The sequence below is a fragment of the Schistocerca nitens genome, chromosome 8, assembly GCF_023898315.1.
Source record: "Schistocerca nitens isolate TAMUIC-IGC-003100 chromosome 8, iqSchNite1.1, whole genome shotgun sequence".
NCBI classification, from domain to species: Eukaryota; Metazoa; Arthropoda; class Insecta; order Orthoptera; family Acrididae; genus Schistocerca; species Schistocerca nitens.
Genome location: NC_064621.1, coordinates 59026898 through 59040315, shown reverse-complemented (window position 1 = coordinate 59040315; position 13418 = coordinate 59026898). Strand labels below are relative to the sequence as shown.

The window sequence follows — 13418 nt, the reverse complement described above, 5'->3', positions numbered from 1 at the left end:
AGAATCCATATACTTGAAGGTTTAATAGATTTTCACCAAAAACCTTTCATGAAATTTGTTACCACTTGTCAATATATTTTTGGTATGTTGTCCTTGCAGAGACCAAGGCATTGTATTTTGACTTGAATTTCACATTCTCGATCATAAACGCTTTTTGTTTTTATCCCTTAAAAAATTTCATAATCTATTCAAGGGGGTATATAACCCCAGACTGGTAACCATTGTACTATAACATTTAATTTAATAATCCAACAATCACATTTTGTAATGATGTGTCTGTCTTTAGAAAGACTGTATCTTCTCAAACAAAGTTAATAATACTTCATAAAGTTGCTAAGTTTCTGTGTTGAGTTTCACTGAATGGCAAACACAGACACAACATGTTCTATCCAAATCTTACATCAATTTCCCAGTGTAATATGCTGTATCAGCATTGGTACATGCAAGTACACAACATTTATAAAAGTAGACAATTTCTGACATGGAGGTTGAGCATAAGCTACATCTAATAAGCAGGGAAATCAAACACTTTAAAGTACTGGAGTGATGGAAATTTCATAGAAACAGAGTTCTGCTGGCTTCTGTATAAGAATACTCTCCGAGATACTTGTGCACCCAAGATTTATTTGCCAATTTTTATCCTATTAGGTCCTATGGTATTTCATCAAGGGTTAGCCAAAGGATATTTTTAACCTTTAAAATGCCACCAGAGTGATCTGACATGTTAGCTCATGAATTTGGTACTGGCTATTGTCACAGGGTGTAAGAGTAGCAATATTGACACACCACTACAACATATATTTCCTAACAGGATCAGATTTTAATAATGAAAGCTAATTCAAAACAAAATGCTACATCTGATTTGGAAAGGTGACTGAGTGAGTTGAACTGAACTTCGATTAACTAATGTACACTATTCTCTTGAGTCAATTTTGAAAAAGCTTTCAAAACAAATTTAACATGTAAGCAATGAATTTATAACAATTCTAATTTATTTTTTAATCTCAGTAGCACATTTTTTGATACAAGACATGTTTTGATCCTCTCTGAATCATTTTCAGATCTATTTAGTTGCACCAGAAACATGTCGAATCTGTGTCAGAACATTGTATCTGAGTACTGTACACCAAAATGAGGTTCTGACCCAGACTCAGTAAATTCCTGACACAACTACATAGATAATAAATGAGAATTGTTTTAAAGTTGTTCTCTTGTGACAAATATGTTGGCTATAGTGTACACAATAAACCTAAGACTTTTAAATTTTAGGCTGAGGCTTTCACATGCAGCTTTCTGGGAGGACCTGTAGGAGAGGTGGGGTGGGTGGTGGGAAAGACAATGCACAATGTTCAAAACAACTGCTAAAACCGTTTATGTAACTATGCAATTAATACTTAACAATAATAAAAGGTACCAGCAGTAAGGATAACTATATTTTTACCTTGGGCGGTCTTCCTTCTCCAAAGGAACACCAAAATTCGCTATGACCTGGACAATGTCACCCAATGTACCTGCATTCATTTCCCTCCTAAGCATGGCATAAGCAGGAAAACAACGGGACCAAACTGCCTCCATTAAAAATAGCTTCTTCTCTCTTGCCAATGCAATGAGTTCTTTTGTTTGTTTAGAGTTAATAGTGAGCGGTTTTTCACAAAGTATAGGTTTTCCATTCTCCAACATCAATTTTCCAACATGGTAATGTTGTGGATGTATGGCTCCGATGTACACAACATCTAAAAAAAATGACAGAACAATTAGATGCATTTAACTACACAAAATGAGTCAGTCTGATGGGTTGTCAAATATTTCTGCACAAATATCTTAAAATACACAAACTACCTCAGCAGTGGGTCAGATCTGAAACCAACTACTGAATCTCTCTCAAATGTAGAATTTATTCCAGCTATTTTAATTCCTGTTTCTCCTTCATCTAGCCTCGCATTCCTCATGACATATTCTGCATACAGATTGAATAAGTACGGTGACAGTATGCAGCCTTGCCGGACCCCTTTCTGAATCTATCCATTTCGTTGTTCCATACATAGTTCTCACCGTGACTTCTTGGTCAAGGTATAAACTCCGTATCAGATGAATGAGGTGATCTGGTACACCCATGTTTTTCAGAACGTTCCATAATTTGTTGTGATCGACGCAGTCAAAGGCTTTGGCGTAGTCAATAAAGCAGAGGTACACATCTTTCTGGAATTCTCTAGCTTTTTCCATAATCCACCGAATGTTAGCAATTTGATCTCTAGTTCCTCTTCCTTTCCTAAATCCAGCTTGTTCTTTTGGTAGCTCTTGATCTAGATATTGGCGAAGTCTATTTTGTAAGATTTTCAACATAACTTTGCTAGCATGTGAAATAAGTGCGATTGTTCAGTAATCTGAGCATTCTTTAGAACTTTTCTTCTTTGGAATGGGGATGACTACTGATCTTTTCCAGTCTTCTGGCCACTGCTGCGCGATCCATATTTTTTGACATATTGAGTGCAGCACTTTCACTGCATCCTTTCCAGTGACTTTGAACAATTCTGCTGGTATTTCATCATGTCCACTAGTTTTGTTATCAGCCATATTTTCAAGGGCCCACTGGATTTCGCTCTCCAAAATATCTGGCTCTAGTTCTAAATAAACATTAACATCAGCAATAGGAGCCCTGTCATGATGCAGTTCTTTCTTGTATAGGTCTTCTACATATTCTGCCCATCTTTCCTTAACATCCTCTGCTTCACTCAGATCTTTCCCGTTTCTATCTTTTATCATTCCAATTTTTGCCTGGAATTTTCCTTTAATTTCTCTAATTTTCTTACAAAGATCTCTTGTCTTCCCCATTACGTTACTATCTTCAACTTCCTTGCACTGTTCATTAAAGAATATATTTTTATCTCTTCTAGCTAATTGCTGAAAATCTTTATTTAATTCAAACATAGCTGATCTATCTCCCTTGATTTTTGCTTTCCTTCGTTCTTCTGCAACTTGCAGTGCCTCAACTGATAGCCATCTAGCCTTCTTACTGTTCCTTTTCTTGGGAATGTGTTTCTCTGCGGCCTCCTTGACAGTATTAGCTACTTCTGTCCACATCTCTTGCGAGCTTTTGTCCTCCAGCTGTAATACATTAAATCTGTTTTGTACCTCTACAGCATAGTCGGAGGGTATAGAGTTAAGGTCGTATCTGCAAGTTGGGATACTTTTTGCTACATTCTGAAGTTTCAGCCGAAATTTTGCAATCAGGAGCTCATGATCTGATCCGCAGTCAGCCCCAGGTCTTGTTGTAGCTGACTGAACTGCGCTCTTCCACCTCTGATTACAAAGTATGTAATCAATTTGGTTCTAGTGTTGGCCATCTGGCGAAGTCCAGGTATATAGGCGTCGTTTTGGTAGTTGAAACAGTGTATTAGTAATTATCAATGAATTTTCTTGGCAGAATTCTAGGAGTCTCTGTCCAGCTTCATTTGTTGTACCAAGACCATATTTCCCTGTTATACCTTCTACAGCTTCATTTCCCACTTTTGCATTCCAATCTCCAACTATGAAGACGATATCCTTTTTTGGTGTTGACAGTAGTAATTCTTGTAAATCTCCATAGAACTGGTCAATAATTTCCTTTTCAGCATCGGTTGTTGGTGCATAAACTTGAATTACTGTGATGTTGAGGGGCTGACCTTGAAGTCTGATGGACATCATTCTATCATTTTTAGATTTGCATGCCATCACAGCTTTTATCACTTTATCACTAACTATGAAGGCTACTCCATTACTTCTGTTGTTATCGTGCCCAGAATAATACACCATATGGCCATCCAAAGCAAATTCTCCCATGCCAGTCCACCTCATTTCACTTATTCCCAATACGTCGATGTTAATTTTCTCCATTTCTCTTTTCACTATGTCTAGTTTTCCTTGATACATGGATCTTACATTCCATGTTCCTATGCAGTGCTTCTCTTTGCACCATCTTACTCTTCGTGAAGCTCCTCTCAACTTGGTTCCCCCCAGAGATCCGATCGGGGAACTTGAAACTCCGGAACATTTTGAGCTGAGCGAAGCCATGGGGTTTTCTTGGTATAGTTCAGTGGTGGTTTCCCATTGTCCACTGTCCTCCAACTCCTATCTGCTCACCGACTCAGTTTCCCGCTGGGGTTGGTTACCCAACCTTCCGCTGAGTTTCTCGGCTTAACAGGGGCACCACGTGTAGGCAGGAAGTTGGAGAATTGAGGTGACAGAGGCTGTGAGAACTCTCTTGCTGAGTTCTTGTAATCGCATATCATCCCCATTTTATGCCAGAGTCTCATGATGTCTGCAGAGACCCCCCCAAGTCATTTCCTGGGCCACTAGCTGGAAACAATCTGAAGTTGTGTTGCCCATAGCTGTTGCTCTGGACCATGGTGGTGCAGAGGAAGCCGAGATGAATGTACTGACACCTCCAGTGCCTATGGAGCACCCGGAATCCCTGATATTGCAGCAGTTTATGATTCTCTCATCCTGGCCTGTCGACACTAACCTGATGATGAATGGTGAACAGTGGTGGGTTTGCAAATCTTTGGGCAGAAGGTGAAAGTTGTTGTTGGCTACACAGTTGCTCCAGTACACCTTAAAAACAGATTTGAGGTATTGGCCACTGCTGAAATACATCTAGGCCAGCAAGGGATGCCATGTTGGAATTGGAGCCAATCAAACTGAAAGGTCCCCTTATGGCAATAGTTAGCATGTCAGGAAGGAAGAACAGTGTCCACTCTGTTAGCATGGCAGAAGGTTAGTCCAAGATATGGAGCAGTGACTGAGTGCACTGGGTGTACCTGACTGCAAATCATGGTTCATGTCTGCACAAATGAATGCTGGTAACTAGGTTCAGAGGTCACCCTTGGTTCCTAAATTTGTGGCTGGCTGCTTGGGTGAAAAGAGCTAGCCACGCATGCAGGGTGGAAACAGGATTAGCACTGTCAGAACCGTTTACAGTCCTCTGGTTTGGGTATGAGTAGAAAGCTTAAACAAAAGGTTCTGACATTGCTATGATGTCTTGGATGCACATTTCTTGACCTCTGCTATTGTGCTATTGCATGGGGTATTGTAAGATCCCTCTTATTAGAAGAGGTGTGCACTATATGCAGGAAGGAGCTACTGGAGTAGCAAAGTATGTAGGACATGCACATGTGGTTTTTCAATATAAATACATCATTGCACAATGAGTTATATTCTGATTTCAGACACAGAAGACTATCAATCCCATTAATTAAAGAAAGGAGAAAGGACATCAGAGAAAGGAAACTTGACATAAGTATCAGTTAACTTAAGAACATCTATGGAAAGTTTCTAGAACTAGCCTTACTTATAAATGGCACTAATGTTCTCATAGTACTAGGGGCAAAAATCTGGCTGAAACCACATGTTATAGCAATAACATTCTAAATTCTGATTGGAGTGTATATTGAAAAGATAGGTGAACACTGGTTGTTGAGGGAATTGTAGCCATAAATAATACAATAACATTTTGAATGCAAAATAATTTGGGTGAAGATAAACATTACAAAGTGGCTGAAACACGGTAATCAGGTGCTTTTATACTTTGTGCCCCTCCTGGGAGCAGTAGTGGGAAAACATTTCAGAGAAAACTTTGAAGAGGGTGATGTAGTAGCCACCAGAAAGATCGCGGGAGGCGCACATTGGCACGGCGCGTCACGGGCGGTAGTTGCCGCAAGTAGAGTCCCATCCACCAGAGGGCACGCGAGAATTCGGACGCGACCTCTGCCGGCGTAACAACAAGAACAACAACAACAACAACAACTCCGGCAGCACGGGCCGTGCCCAGTCAGTTAACATCGGGCATGCCTAGGACACAGTCCCGGTCTACGCTAAGTGAAGTGCGACGTAATGTGAACAGTGTTACTACACAATTGGCGACGAGTAGGGTCGTTCTTTCGCGTGTTGCGTCGTTGTTCCGGTTTCGCAGCTTCTCCACGGCATGGAGGATTTGGTGCGGGTTTTGGTGGCGCAGCAGACGGAGCTCATGGCCAGCATGAAACAAGTGCTTCCGGCATTGCTCTCCACGCCGTCTGCTCCGGCGCAGTTCCCTCCTCCCTTTCCCCCGTATGACGAGACGGCGGAGGATTGGGACGCATATGAACATCGCCTTCGGCAGCATTTCCAGGCGTTTCATGTTGCCGATGCGGAGGTATGTCGTGCTCTCTTCTTGTCTTGGATATCTCCCTCGCTGTATCAAGTTTTGCGGCAGCTAGCGCTGTTGCAGGAACCCTCGTCCTTGTCTTTTGACGCATTGTGTTCATTGCTGTCTTCCTATTATCGCCGCTGCACGCATGTTGTGGCGGCTAGGGTTGAGTTCTATCAATGCAAGAAACAGCCCCATCAGTCTTACCGGGCGTGGGCCGCTACCCTGCACGGTCTTAGTCGCAAGTGTCATTTTGTCATGGAGCAGTCGCGAGAGTCGTATGCCCACATTATGGTACGCGACGTCATTGTTCGTTCGGCCCCTGATAGGGAGGTCCGGCAACGGGCCCTGCAGTTAGAAGACCCTTCCCTCGAGGAAGTCCTGTCCATTGCTCAATCGTATGAAGTCTCTCACGCAGCAGGTCAACAGCTGGAAGCGTGGTGCGATGTCGCGGAGGTTCAGGGCGGCGCGGCCGCGTCCACTGTGTCCGGGGTGGACGAGCGGTACAATCCGGCCGTTACGGCCGCTCCCGCACGGTGCGTAAACAGAATTCCGGCCGCCGGCCCTTGTTGCCGTCCTGTGCGTCGTGCTATATACATCATGATCGGTCAGAGTGCCCCCGGCGTTGGGCCGTTTGTCGCAAATGTAATGAACAAGGTCACATTGCTAAAGTTTGCCGCTCAGCCTCGAAAGAATCGAAGGAAGCAAGTACAGAGGACATGGACGTTGACATTCAGGAAGTTTCATCGGGCCAGGCTCCCGACGCATCGGCACGCAAACTCTTTATCGAGGTGTCGGTTCGGTCGCGCCGGTTACAACTGCAAGTAGATACGGGCGCGGCAGTTTCGTTGTTGAATGCACAAACTTATTCCGACCTTGGATCGCCCCCATTGGCGCCAGTTTACCGGCGTCTACGCGGTTATGGTAAACAGTTCATTCCCCTACTGGGTCAATTCACTACCGACGTGACTTACAAATCAGTCACTCGGCCTATTACTTTTATTGTTGTCAGTGATGCGAGCTCCGCTAACCTTTTTGGCCTGGATGCCTTTCAAGCTTTCGGTTTTTCTATTGCTGACACCATACAGTTGGTCTCCGAAGACGTTCCCTATCACTCATTGGAATCTTTGATCTCAGACTTTCCAGATATTTTTGAGGAGGGCCTGGGGCGTGTTTCCGATTTTGAAGCTCACTTAACGTTGAAGGCGTCGGCTCGCCCGCGTTTTCTACGCGCGAGACAGATCCCCTTGGCTCTCCGCCCTCAGGTAAAGGAAGAGCTAGACCGGCTGACAGCCCTAGGGGTCGTTCTTCCCGTTTCTTCCAGTGAGTGGGCTTCGCCCCTCGTTATTGTCAAGAAGCCCTCGGAAAACTTACGTCTTTGTGGCGATTTCAAGGCCACCATTAATTCTCAATTGGTGGTGGACACCTATCCTTTGCCTCGTGCTGATGAATTGTTCTCCGCCGTGGCAGGAGGCCAATATTTTTCGAAAATCGATCTGTCGGAAGCTTATCATCAGATCCCACTTGATGAGGACTCCAAACGGCTGCGGTCGTCAACACCCCGTTTGGCCTTTACCAATACCAGTGGTTGGCTTTTGGAATATCCAGTTCCCCAGCGATATTCCAGCATTATCTTGAGCATGTCATGTCGACAATCCCTCATTGCATTAATTACCTGGATGACATAATTGTCACAGGCCGCAGCACGAAGGAACACTTGCACAACCTTTGCACCCTCTTTCTAAAATTCAGGTCTGTGGGCTTGCGTTGCAACCTGCATAAGTCAACCTTCTTCCAACCGTCCATTGAGTATGTGGGCTACACCATATCTCGGCATGGCATCCAGCCACTAGGAAGTTTGGTCCAAGGTATCGTCAACCTTCCTCGGCCCACTTCGCTGAAAGAGTTACAAGCTTTTTTAGGCAAGATAGCCTATTACCACCGGTTCATTCCCAGGGCTTCCACTATGGCCCACCCCCTGTACTGCCTTCTGCACAAGGGTGTTCCTTTTGATTGGTCGCCTGCATGCGAGCGAGCGTTCACCTCGTTGAAGGGCCTCCTCACTTCAGCCCCTTGTTTGGCTACTTTTGATCCCCATAAGCCGTTGGTCCTGGCTACAGATGCTTCGCAGTATGGGGTGGGGGCGGTCCTGGCCCATCACAACGCAGATGGTTCCGAGCAACCACTAGCGTTTGCGTCTAAAACACTTAGTCCCGCGCAGGCCCATTACTCCCAGGTGGAAAAAGAGGCTTTGGCCATTGTCTACGCTGTTACCAAGTTTCACCCTTTCTTGTATGGCACGAAGTTTCAGTTAATCACTGACCATAAGCCGTTAATATCGTTATTTGGCCCCGCCTCTCAGATTCCGGATAGGGCGGCCCACAGACTACAGCGCTGGGCCTTGTTCCTCTCTAAGTACCATTATGACATTCATTTTCGCCCTACAGGACAGCATGCCAACGCTGACGCTCTTTCCCGTCTTCCAGTGGGCCCGGATCCTATGTTCGATCGAGAGGAGATTATGTGTTTTCATTTGGATGTGGCGTCCCGCCAAGCAGTTGATGGCTTCCCGATCACTAGTTCTCGAGTCGCCAGGGAAATGGCGGCTGAAAGTAGTTCGCCTCATTCAGCAGGGGTGGTCCTCCCGCCCTCCGGGCCGGGCCTCGGACCCTCTTCGTAATTATTTTCTTCTACGAGACCGCCTCTCGGTCTTGGAAGGAGTTCTCCTTCTGGCTACCGATGATACAGCTCCTCGCGTGGTTGTTCCTGCAGGTTTACGAAGGGAGGTCCTCACGTTATTACATGCGGGGCACTGGGGTGTTTCCCGTACTAAAACCTTGGCTCGCAGACATGTGTACTGGCCCGGTATTGACAGAGAAATTGAGCACTTGGTGGCCGCCTGTTCCCAGTGTGCGAGCCAACAAGCATCTCCCAGGGCAGCGTTCTCTTCATGGCCGCTGGCAACCCAAGCATGGGAACGTGTTCACATCGATTTTGCGGGCCCGTTTCTCAATGGCTTTTGGCTCATTGTCATTGATGCTTATTCCCGATTCCCATATGTGGTTCGCTGCTCCTCAACCACTTCAGAAGTTGCAATCCAGGCACTAGCAAAAATCTTTTCTGTGAAGGTCTGCCAATCACCCTGGTCTCAGACAATGGACTGCAGTTTATTTCGCAGACCTTCCAGGATTTTTGTAGGCGCTTCAGTATTCGGCACGTTTGCTCTCACCCCTTCCATCCACAGTCGAATGGGGAAGCTGAGTGCATGGTGCGCACATTTAAGATGCAGATGAAAAAGTATGTGCACGAATTTCCTGCAGAGGAAGCCTTGACGTTTTTCTTGACGGCGTACCGGACCACACCAATGGGCGAACGCAGCCCCGCAGAGCTCCTCCATGGGCGTCAACCTAGGACTCTGCTGCACCTCCTCCGGCCTGGTCCTCGCCAGTCTTCCCAAAATGGAGTACCTGGCTTTCCACTGGGCATGTCGGTCTGAGCCCGTGGGTTTGGTCGCAATCCTTGTTGGATACCAGCGGTGGTCCTGCGCCAAAATGGCCGCCGGCTCTATACCTTGCAGGCGGGGGATCGGGTGGTACGTCGTCACCAAAATCAGCTGCGTCCACGTTCGGGCACCCACCCTCCGACCTCTCAGACACCGGCTTCCCCATTGCCGGCACCGGTATTGGTTTCACAGGGGACGTTACCTCCTCTCCCCGCTGTGACTCTGCCGCTCTGCGATGGTTCTCAGCCTTGGCAACCTCCAGTAGCTCCAGCACCGGCATCGCCATCATTTGAGATGCCCCAGCGAGAGCCGGCCCCCCTAGCAGGCCCGGATTCTCAGGGGACTAGTTCACCTGTGGTCGTCCCTTTCCCTTCGTCCCCGCCACTGGGTCTTGCCCCTCCCGAGGTGGAACAGGATCCGGAGTTCGACAGCTTGTCACCCGTTCTGTCCCGAGCTCTGGTTGTGGGACGACGGGGGCCTCTTCGTGTGGGTCACTTCCAGCCGTATTCGAAGGTTCCGGCTCGAGGGTTGGCAGATCCCCTCGACTCCGGCCATCCAACGGATGTGGAGGTCATCGCTCCTGCCCGACGCTCCACCTTCCGACGCAGTGGATCACAGTGGCTTCACCCCCCGAAGGAGGAGGAGTGTAGTAGCCACCAGAAAGATCGCGGGAGGCGCACATTGGCACGGCGCATCACGGGCGGTAGTTGCCGCAAGTAGAGTCTCGTCCACCAGAGGGCACGCGAGAATTCGGACGCGACCTCTGCCGGCGTAACAACAAGAACAACAACAACAACAACTCCGGCAGCACGGGCCGTGCCCAGTCAGTTAACATCGGGCATGCCTAGGACACAGTCCTGGTCTACGCTAAGTGAAGTGCGACGTAACGTGAACAGTGTTACTACAGGTGACTTAATGCATTAGCCAAAAATGATCTTGAGCATTAATTAGAGAACCAGCTTGTGAAAGTTACATATTAGATCTCCTTGTCACTAACAGGTTTGAACTTTCTGACTTGGTTAACACAGAACAGGGAATTAGTATTGAAAAAACAGTTACATCATCACTGAATATGGCTGTAAGTATGAATACAAGGAAAGGTAGGAAGCTGTTTTGGCTTAGCAAGTGTGACAAGAAGCAGATTACCACAGTGGTCAACACAAAACATTCATTTCTCATATTAAAAAGATTGAGTATAAATGAACGACGTTTAAAGCAATAATGTACAATATGCTTGGACTGAAAAGTGCTGAACAGAGTTGTGAGGGATGGGGAAGCCCAGCTGTGGTTTGACGGTCATGTCAGAAAGCTACTCTGAAAGCAAAGAGAGATTCAATGGAATTTTAAATGTAGTCAAAGCCTCACAGAGAGGGAGGAAGAAAAGAAAACTGAATGAGGGCAAATTTAGCATAAGGAGAGCTATGTGTGAGGCATTCAACGAATGTAAAAGTAGGGTTCTACTTACCAATTTAACCGTTAAATCCTAAGAAATTTTGGTCTTATGTTAAATTATTAAATGGATCAAAGTCATCTGTCCAGATACACGTTGGCCATAATGACACTGAAATGGAGAGTGACAGAGAGAAGATCCCAACCACCACAGTCCTTTTTCCACAACTGTTTCATTGAGGAAGATAGCACCACAATTCCTCCCTTAAATCATTGCATGAATGTCAAAATGACAGATAATGAAAATTGTAACTACATAATACAAAATTAATTGAAATCACTCCAGAGAGGTAAGGTGACGAAACCTTGCTCCTCTTCTAGCAGCAATGTACCCTTAGTTGCTGATGTAGCAAAGCATAGCCAGTGACTGGAGAGATGTGCAGGTCATTCCTGTTTACAGGAAGAGTTATTGAACAGACACACTAAACTATAGGCCCACATTGCTAATGTCAGTGTGTTTTAGAATTTTGGAAAACTTTTCATGCTCCCACACTGTGACCTTTCTAGAGAGCAACGTGGATTCTGAAAAAAACAGTCATACGAAACTCAGCTTGTTCCGTTCATTCATGAGACTCAGAAGGCATATACCAGCACCTGGGTTCATGGTGTGTTCCTTGAAATCCAGAAGGCACTCTCATTTCCAAATTGTCTCCTAATGAATAAAATATTAGCCTATAGAAAGTTATACCAGCTTTGTGACTGAAGAGTTCCTAGCAAATGGAGCATAGGTTGCCATTACTAACAAAGAGAAATCTTTGGACATAAAAGTAACTTCAGGCATACTCCAAGTGAGTGTTTTAAGACAGGTGCTGCAACCAACTGTCTTGTGTACGTCCACTGCCCAGATTCCAGTCAGACAGTATTGTTTGCGTCATATGGCTTTTTACCCCTGAGACTGACTTCTAGCATTTAGCATTCCTTTTAAAGTAGATTACGTGCATTTATTTCTAATGTCTGAACTGGTGTTCTGTGAAACATACATTTCCTTGCTGTTTTTGAAGGTTAATATGTTACTTTTAAGATTAACTCAATAAATCATTTAAATTTATTTGGGAATCTATATTACATGGGATTCTATAGCATCTATTGTTAAACTGTTTGCTACATACCGATTATCTTCAAGCCCCCAATTAGTGTGTGTGTGATATGATCAAATGTTGCAGTCCCTAAAAAAGTTTTCATCTATTCCGCATCTTCGTGCACGAGGAAACAAGTACTGACTCAGTAAACACAGTATCATTGTTATCTCAGCCTGAGTTTTGTTTCATTTATGGATTGTGTAATATGATTCATTGCTTTCTATGGCAATAAGACTCTAGCCATGGAATACAAAGTCCTACCATGTCATGTCTAACAAAATTGTTTCACGCACACAATCTTGGATCTTTGCAAGAAATGTCAACAGTTTTTTTTTAATTATTTGTCAGTCTTACTTGTTGTTGTTGTCTTCAGTCCTGAGACTGGTTTGATGCAGCTCTCCATGCTACTCTATCCTGTGCAAGCTTCTTCATCTCCCAGTACCTACTGCAACCTACATCCATCTGAATCTGCTTAGTGTATTCATCTCTTGGTCTCCCTCTACGATTTTTACCCTCCACGCTGCCCTCCAGTACTAAATTTGTGATCCCTTGATGCCTCAAAACATGTCCTACCAACCGATCCCTTCTTCTAGTCAAGTTGTGCCTCAAACTCCTCTTCTCCCCAATTCTATCCAATACCTCCTCATTAGTTATGTGATCTACCCACCTAATCTTCAGCATTCTTCTGTAGCACCACATTTCGAAAGCTTCTATTCTCTTCTTGTCCAAACAATTTATCGTCCATGTTTCACTTCCATACATGGCTACACTCCATACAAATACTTTCAGAAACGACTACCTGACACTTAAATCTATACTCGATGTTAACAAATTTCTCTTCTTCAGAAACGCTTTCCTTGCCATTGCCAGTCTACATTTTATATCCTGTCTATTTCGACCATCATGAGTTATTTTGCTCCCCAAATAGCAAAACTCCTTTACTACTTTAAGTGTCTCATTTCCTAATCTAATTCCCTCGGCATCACCTGATTTAATTTGACTACATTCCATTATCCTCGTTTTGCTTTTGTTGATGTTCATCTTATATCCTCCTTTCAAGACACTGTCCATTCCGTTCAACTGCTCTTCCAAGTCCTTTGGTGTCTCTGACAGAATTACAATGTCATCGGCGAACCTCAACGTTTTTATTTCTTCTCCATGGACTTTAATACCTACTCTGAATTTTTCTTTTGTTTCCTTTACTGCTTGCTCAATATACAGATTG

At 44.9% G+C, this 13418-nt stretch overlaps 1 protein-coding gene across 6 annotated transcripts in view; it reads right to left on the bottom strand.

Annotated features, from left to right (window-relative positions):
- Window positions 1-13418, bottom strand: part of LOC126198859 (trans-1,2-dihydrobenzene-1,2-diol dehydrogenase-like) — an 86608-nt gene that overhangs the window by 36383 nt on the left and 36807 nt on the right. For all 6 annotated transcript variants that reach the window (XM_049935454.1, XM_049935450.1, XM_049935449.1 and 3 more), the window contains exon 3: window positions 1442-1733. In XM_049935454.1, coding sequence (XP_049791411.1) covers window positions 1442-1733 — 292 coding nt within the window. The remainder of the gene's footprint in view (window positions 1-1441; window positions 1734-13418) is intronic.